An 8,912-nucleotide genomic window follows, 5' to 3' on the forward strand; every position below is an offset into this window, starting at 1 on the left:
TATATACATACATATATATATTTATATATTTGAGTATTTTAAACAGAATATGTATGGATAGTGAGTTCCATTTTATAAATTGGCCAGATAAAAGATTTTAACTGTTATCTTACATACTTTGTAAAATAACAATATTATCTTTTGATAAAGGAGTTTTTTCCTCTGTTACAATTTTGAAAACTAAAACACTTTTATATTGGAAGATAAATTAAGAAAATTTACATATTAAGTAAAATTTCAATCAAAATTATTTTCCGAAAACTAATCAGTTCCTTTCAGGAAAGAAGAAAAGGACTGGAATGGAACGGAGAAAGGAAAGAAAAGAAAAATCAGAGTCACGTATTTAATAGTAGGATCAGTTGTATTACTCCTACCTAAGCTATCCCTATATTTTGAAACAGCAATGCCTCTTAAATAACTGACTTCCTAGTAAATAAGTTATAATGCCTCAGAAGAAGCAAACACCTGCTTTAAAGCAGATTCAAAATTACACCCAAACACACACACACAAACACATGTACTTGACAAAAATGTCATCAAAATATATTCATTGGTCGTGTTTAACTTTCTTTTTGTTCAGGAAAGAGTTCTGTAATACATTGCTCTGCTTATTACGAATATCTATGGTTATGTGGATTTTAAAAATAAAAATATATAAATGCAAAGTTTTCCATCTGAATATTTAACTGAGTAAAGTGTTTGAAAAATTAAATAACCTTTCCTTAATGCTTAAATACTTTTAGCCTACCCACACTGGGTAGAAAAACTGAACGATACCCAGCTGGACAGTGGGAGCGCCCTCCGATGGGAATGTAAGGCCACTGGTAAACCCAGGCCCACATACCGCTGGCTGAAGAATGGAGCGCCTCTCTTGCCTCAGGTACTGTTGGGAGTTGTTCACCTGTACCAGTGTAATTTTAGCAAGACTGTACACAGAATAAAATAGGCTTCTTTATTCTTATTGAGAGCCATTTCCTACCACCACTAATATATTTGGAGACAGAAACAGCAAATACAAAAGCAAAAATATTAAATCGCTGCATGTTTCAGTAATGTATTTTTTATCCAAATATTTTCAGTGCTATAAATTCTTGGGGAAATATCAATGATCATCTAAACTCATTGTCATCTCTAGCTGGCTATTAGATACCATCTAGTTTGTTACCCTCCCTTTGCAGATGATGGAGTTAATCTCTTAAAGGGAATTGCCCAGGATCACATGTCTAGTAAGCATGTCCTGGGCATTGTTCTTTCTGTGGTGCCCTACTAACTACAGACATAATAAATGGTTTTTTAGTAAAGCGTGATTTTTAAAGCAACTTTCTAAGTGCTATATTTAAAATTACTTTGGTTATTATTTAGTTCCAGAGTAATGATAATAATTTTAATAGCTTTCTTCCTTGATTATGTTCTTTGCTGGAAGGAGAACAGAGAAATAATCCACTATTTATGATCAAAATGGAGGAGCAGTGTGTAAAGTTGAGACTAAGAGCACAAGTCCTTCCAGCCACCAGGCCTAGAGACACTTATGCATTTTATATCTCTTGGAGTCTTAGATTGGTCCTTTCTAAAATGAAGAAATTGCATCAGATTATCCCCATAATTTAATCTGGTTCCCAGATTCTCTGTGTTAAAGCCAGATAAGCCAAAACAAGATGTAGTTTCACAAAAATCCAAAATAAAAATAAAAAGGACTATAGACTGTTAAAGAAGTATTAGGGATGGATTCACAGATTCTTTCATTCTTATTCTCATGGGGATATTCTTTGAGAAAAGACTGTGCTAGTTTTCTGTTCCCATTCTTTAAGAAACATAAATTCTACCAGTAGATAATATGTCTGCTAAGTGAATGGGATTATTTTTAGAATGTCAAAATTGCTTGGTAACTCTGCTGATAAGTAAGGCATTCCCTCACTAAAGTAAAATGTGATTTGCTTGAAATAGGAAAGAAACATGGCTGTTCAAACACTTTTAGCTAGTATGTTTGTGATATATAATATTTGCATTTGTTTTAGGGAATTTATCTTTTTTGATCCTCTCTCCCCTTTCTCTTTTCTGTTCCTCCCCTTCCCCATACCCAGAATGTCTGTCTCAATGTTTCCTACCATCTCTTTATTTACTTTTTATTTATATTTTTAGTTTCTCCTATTAGAGAAACCATGAAATATTTAACTTTCTGTGTTAGACTTAGTCTCCTTGAAGTTTGGAGCTCAGGATCCATCCATTTTCCTGCACAAGACATAAATTCATTCTTTTATGGCCAAACAAAATTCAACAGTTTCTTTACCCATTCAGCTGTTGATGGGTATCTCAGGTATTTCCAGAGCTTCACTACTGCCATAAACATAGGTATGCATGTATCACCATAGTATTATGACCTAACTCTTTTGGGAATATACCAGTAGAAGAATAGCTGGGTCCAATGAAATTTCTATTTTTAGTTTTTTGAGGAATCTCCACACTGATTTACATAGTGATTGCATTTATTTACACTCCACCCAACAATGAAGAAAGCGTCACCCCCCACCATAATCCTTGTTTTTATTTGTTGGGTTTTTTTTGTTTTCCTGATGGCATCCATTCTGATGGAGGTATGCCAGAATCCAAGAATTGATTTCATTTGTATTTCTGTAATAGGTAAAGATGATGCAAATGTTTTTCCTTGTACTTGTTACCCATTTGTACTTCTTTGGGAAAATGTCAATTCTTTTAGAAATGTAGTTTTGGCCTCCATTTACTCCAGTTTGCTTGCCCTCAGTCATTGATCATATATGTTGTTTTTCTAATAATAAAGTTTGTGTTTTCTGGCCAAATTTTATATATATTATAATTTTATACATAATCTGATTTCAAGGCAGTATTTTCTTTGTGTTAGTTTATGGGGAAGTGATATTTCTCACTCCTGGCCACATCAGTAGAGTAAAATAATTGTTGTTATGACTTGGACAGTTTTTTTTTCTTTTTATTGAGTTTATTGGTACAATCTAGGTATACAATACAGTTACATTCATCACTGGGATTCTGTACCTTTACATAATAGGTCTTGATTCTCATTTTTCCCCCTTGTCCCTGCCCTCTCTTCACCCCCTCCTCCCCTCCCCATTTACAAACACTTTATTTCCATTTTTTTCAGTTTCTCATATTTTTTTTCCCTCTCCCTTATTACCTTTCCCCCACCCTTCCCACTTTCCCTACATCTTTATTCCTTTACTTCCTATTTCTTTAACTGAAATACCGAATAGTTTCTTTGGTGTGAAAAACTATAATAGTACACAAGATCCTAATGAAATAATTAATAATTGGACAGTTTTTTAAGCTTAAACCTATAGTATGTCCACACTTCCGTCCTCTCCTCTAGTTTCTCTTTGTAAACAAAACTCAAATAAAATCATTATATGTTAATTTTGTTTCACAAGTTCAACTAGTCTACTGAAAAAGCCAGTTTAAATTGAAAATAAAACTCATAAGAATGACTGTAGAAAATATTTTGTTTTCTTCACTGACCAAGACATAGTTTTAATTTGTTAGATAAACAATAAAATAGTAAACAGTAAACCTGTTACAACCTTACCAAGTAATGCTTAATTAGACAAATTAGAGGCCATTTTTTCTTGATTTAGGAGAGAACAGACTCAAAATCTTTGAGTTGCTTATTTTTTACATCTAATTTTTTTTCGATTACAGATTAGGGTTGAAACAGTTAATGGAGTATTGATGATCCACAGTGTAAACCAATCAGATTCTGGGATGTATCAGTGTTTGGCTGAAAATAAATATGGAGCCATTTATGCTAGTGCTGAGCTGAAGATTCTAGGTATGCAGTTTTTAAGTAAATAAAAAGTATTGCTTCTTTTAATGCTTGAATTCTTGCTAATTTTGTGAGGTATTTTATGTCTTCAAAAGAAATACTATGTATTGCTGACAATTTTTGTAAGTTTTAGGAGACCACTATATGTTGTGTACACTTTGTTCTGTATCTTTTCTGTTTATATAGGTTCTGTAACTTTCATTTTAATCTGAAATTTTTATGTGTCTTTTCTATGGCATTAAAATTATGCAAAGAAATACATGCTAATTTTAAGGAGGAATGCCTTGAGAGTATAACAAATCAGAAAGTAGAATTTGAGCAGCCTGTCCCTCCTCACATAGCAATGGTTTATATTTTCTGAAGTGGCTCTGTGTATGTCTTATAAGATAGGTCTCGCAGAGAAATCTACCTTTTCTAACCAGGTATTAGCTTTCATCTTCCTCAAAATAAAACGAGAAGCTGTCCAGAGGCCAGGCATGGTAGGCTCATAGGCTGTACCTCTGTTAAGAAGGCAATCTTAGAATTGGCACAAATTCCCTACTTAAAATTATACGAAAGAGTTGATCCAGTGGAAGACACTGCCCTGAATGAGTATATTTCCCCCTTTCCCACACAGTTTCCTAAATTTTAGTTCTAGAATGGTTGTAATAAAAAGCAAGATATACTGTCTCCTCAAAGTAAGTAGAAGTCCAACTGTGTTTTGTACTTCCCACTTAAATTCCCAAAACATAACATTTACAGAAATGTCAACAATCTTAGAAACTTGGAAACTACCACTTACATACAGGCTAAATGAAATACATCACAAATAGATGTATTGACATAGTTGTTTGTAGCTGAAATTTCTCATTAAAAAATCAATAGCTAAATAGAGGATGACATTTCAACTTCTTACATCCTAACCAATCAAGTATTAATGTAAATTCTTGTCAACTAACACTAATGTTTTTGAATTAAAAATCTCATTCAAGCTAGATTTAGTTAATAGTTTACCCAGAAACACTCTGAAATCCTATTCACTATACATATTTTCAAAATTATCTCCTATAAATGCTTTTTCAACCAAAAATATAAATTGTAATAAATATAAATCTGAATGTTCTTGTGCCATACATTATACTGCAAGTTACGAACATAAAATATTATTGAAATATACATGAAATGATCCAAATGACATAAAGATCTCAGATACCATAAATTTTGGGGCATATCTTTCACAGTCAAAAGCATCTATAAAATACCTAACAAAAACAATGTTAATATTAATGAATAATCAGACTTAGATGAATAAATGCAACACATGACACAAAATTTTGAATTGAAACTCAATGCCATTTGTTAAAAATGTATTTTTAAAAATCACATCCAATTTGTATGACATTAAAGTAAAATGAAGATTCATAGGTGTGAAATGCAGGACACAGGGTTTTATTCTCCAAGAGGTAATATAAATTATTCCAGACTCCTGCAATGGGCCCCTTGGTCTTTTGCCACAGTTGTTCATTAGTCTTTCAAAATTAAAATTGGTAATTTTTATTACAGCTTGTCATTTTATGAGACAGTATTTATTCATTGACCACATATTGTGTAAAATTATCATCTCTTAGTAAAAGCAGAGCCAGGAAGACATCCATTAATTAATAATAAAAATTTTTGTTACTCATATATATATATGATTTTATGAGAAATGTTTCCTAGAGTAAAAAGTTACAAAATCTAGAGAATTCATTCATTTCAGATTATTGTTTCTAGTAGAACTAACCGTTTCTTTCTAATAGCTTCAGCACCTACTTTTGCACTGAATCAACTGAAGAAAACAATAATTGTTACCAAAAATCAAGAAGTCATCATAGAGTGCAAACCCCAAGGCTCTCCAAAACCAAAAATCTCTTGGAAGAAGAGCGATAAAGCAATTAGAGAGAACAAAAGGTAGGGAGTCTGCTTTCTACTCATTGTCTTTCTTTTTGTTCTTGTTTTTTATTTTATCGGTATATGTTTGCAGTATAGAATGCTGACATTCCTTGTAAGGAGTTGGTACACTTATATTTTAATTTTTTTATCCCTTTCCCCTTTTCTTCTTCCATCCTTCCTGCATCTCTTGGTCCCCTTCGCTTTTGCAAAAAATCTGTCTCCCTTAGAATTAGACTTTAAGGTTATAGATGACATATACAGAATATTTCTCTTATAAGAAGTTGTGAAACATATTTCATAAATAAATATAAACATGGCCAGAGTGGCTAAAGATTTAAAATGCCCTATTTGAATATGGTTGGACTTCTTTACCTCAGTGGTTTTGAACACCATTGGGAATTTCAGTAGGTTATGAAGAATACAAACACTTTCACCATATTACTGATTTAGGATTTTCATTTTGGGTCTGCATATTTCACAAGCCACAAATTATTTCTGATTACTTAAGGGTCGTTTTTTTATTCGATGTTAGTATTAAAGATATATCAAAATATTGTGAATATTCTTGATAATCATTTTATGATTGAATTTGTGTGATGTAATATTTGTGCCAAAGTTTGCATTTTATTTTCAACCATGTTGATGCAAAATAAAATAAGATTATGTTGACTGCTATAGGCAAATGTGAAAAGAGCACCGGAATACTAAATATGTAAATATTTTTCTTTGGCAAGTAAAAGTCAAGCAATATCAAAGCAGTACAAATGAAGAAAACTGATAAAGCAAATCATCACATGGTAATTTACGTATGCCAATTTTAGAAGTCTCAGTCTCTACCGGTCATTATCATATGGGTGTTACATATGTTAATTGAACTTTGATAAAATATTAGCATCCCATGTGTAAAAATGATATTGCACATTGTTGTTTTAAAATGGTTCTTTTCATAAAGGTTAGACTTGTATGTGTCCAGAGGTAAGAGATAATATAATTAAAATAAGCTAGCTTAGCATTAAGGGTCCATTTGAATAATCCTTTAATTTTGAAATATTTTGAAAATTTTCCTTACAAAAGCTTTATTTTGCTTCAAGTCTGAGGTAATCCAATTTAAACTATATATTTCAGATGAAATAATTTGTGAAAAAAATGTGCTTCAGTTCAGGCTCAAGAATCTGTGCTGCCTGGAAATAATAACAATAGATCATAATATACAACTTGTTTTGAAAGAGAATTTCTCTTTCTTAGTTGGCAAAATCAGAAATTGTGGTATCAATATTATGTTACTGAATTGGTCAAAAGACTACTGAATATTATTGGATCATTACTCAGAGCAATATAAAAATAAATCCTATACAAAACTTATTAAATCAAAAGTATTTTTTATAGAAAAAACAAATATTTGCAATATTTTATTATCAGTTTTTTGAATGGACTAAAATACTTACATAGTCAAAGTATATATCTTTTCCATTCAAGCTGTTGTACTTGAAATATATTACTTTGTTTTATGTTTCTGCTTGACATGTGGACCTTATTCTATTTATTGCAGTTCACCAATAGAATCTCCTTCATCACTTATTCAAAAATGTCATTGCACGTGTAAAAAGTTAGATGATATTTTGTATTATGCCTTGCTATTTTTTTCCTCCAAGCAAAAGTATTGATGAAATTTTAAATATACGAAGCTTTCTATTAAATATAACTAAAATAAACCTGTTATTTTCTACAAGTGGGAAAATACATGTAGTGAGATTTCTAGCTTTCTTACTCCTCTTTCTACTAACCCCTTGGGTTAGTGAGAAATATACACTGACCTCTATCTCAATGCAGTTATTCCAAATGTCAACTCTTGTGGTTAAAGTGTTCAGGAAAGAGATTGAAAAGTAAAATATTTATGATTTTATTTATCCAAGTAAAAGCAAGTTTGGGTCACATTTATATAACATTCCGCATACCCTCGCTTTACTTAATTACAGAGCCCAAAAATATAGTGCATTTTTATCCTTAGAATCAATAAGCACAGTAACAAAACACCACTATTAGAAATAGATAATTTGTTAACACATTTCATGGTCTTAGGTTCCATGAAGAATGTCTATACATAAAATTCCAAAAGTATATATTTAGAATTCTTTTAACCAGTATCTCAATTACTCTGATAACTTTTTTTAATGGAAATTTTAGGTTTTCTTCTATAAAGCATACCTACCATTCAGTAATAGTTTTAAATATACATTTAAACAGAAAGAAATCTGTCAGAATATTGTTAAGACAACAAAAGCTTTGCATGGTTTATATTTCACATTTGGTGCAGACTCAAATCATGCTTTGTTTTCTTGGAATATAAGTACACACACGATCCACATTAGACTTCTCCCCGACTCATCTATCCACAACTGGGCTGGAGGTGTCAAATGAGCCCTCTCCTTCCGTCACAATTTGTACAATTAAAGAAAAGATTGGAAAGTTTCATATATGTAACATAATTAATATTATATTGGATAAATTGAGTAAAAATGTATTTAAATATGAAAATGTATATTAATCATTTTTAAAATCATAAAATTATGTCCCCCAAAAACACATAAAAATGAAACTATAAAGTTCATTTGCAGACAAATCATCTCCTAATCATCTGAAAATGTATCTTAAAGTCAAAAAAGTAAATCCCATTTTAGAATTAAATGAGATTGAACTCTGAGCTGTAAATACAGTGTTGTAGCTACTAAGGGCTGGAATCCATCATTTGTTTTTTTGTTGTTTGTTTGTTTGTTTTTTATTGAGTTTATTGGTACATTTAGGGATACAGTACAGTTACATTCATTGTTGGGATCATGTACCTTTACATGGCAAGTCTTGATTCTCATTTTTTTCCCCTTACCTCTGCCCTCCCTTCACCCCCTCCTCCCCTCCCCATCTACAAACACTTTATTTTCATCTTTTCATTCTCTCACATTTTTTTCTTTTTCCCTTTCTGTTCTTCCCCTACGCATCACACCTTTCCTACACCTTTAGCTCCTTTCTTCAAATTTCTAAATGTCAGTAATCTTATTAGAATCTTATGCATTGTTGCAGAATATTCACACCAGGGAAACTATTTGGTATTTACACATGTGTGACTTATTTATTTCACTTAGGAGTATATCTTCAATATGTATCCATTTTCCTATGAATGAATCTATTCTCTCGCTCT

The 8,912-nt window shown here is 31.5% G+C and overlaps 1 protein-coding gene across 1 annotated transcript in view; it reads left to right on the forward strand.

The window, feature by feature from the left end:
• Positions 1-8,912, forward strand: part of Cntn5 (contactin 5) — a 1,105,367-nt gene that overhangs the window by 860,359 nt on the left and 236,096 nt on the right. The window contains exons 12-14 of the mRNA XM_010642035.2: positions 744-880; positions 3,685-3,814; positions 5,587-5,737. Of these exons, the coding sequence (XP_010640337.1) occupies positions 744-880; positions 3,685-3,814; positions 5,587-5,737 (418 nt within the window). The remainder of the gene's footprint in view (positions 1-743; positions 881-3,684; positions 3,815-5,586; positions 5,738-8,912) is intronic.

This window comes from Fukomys damarensis, unplaced genomic scaffold (genome assembly GCF_012274545.1).
Source record: "Fukomys damarensis isolate Sample0158 unplaced genomic scaffold, DMR_v1.0_HiC HiC_scaffold_16, whole genome shotgun sequence".
Lineage (NCBI taxonomy): Eukaryota > Metazoa > Chordata > Mammalia > Rodentia > Bathyergidae > Fukomys > Fukomys damarensis.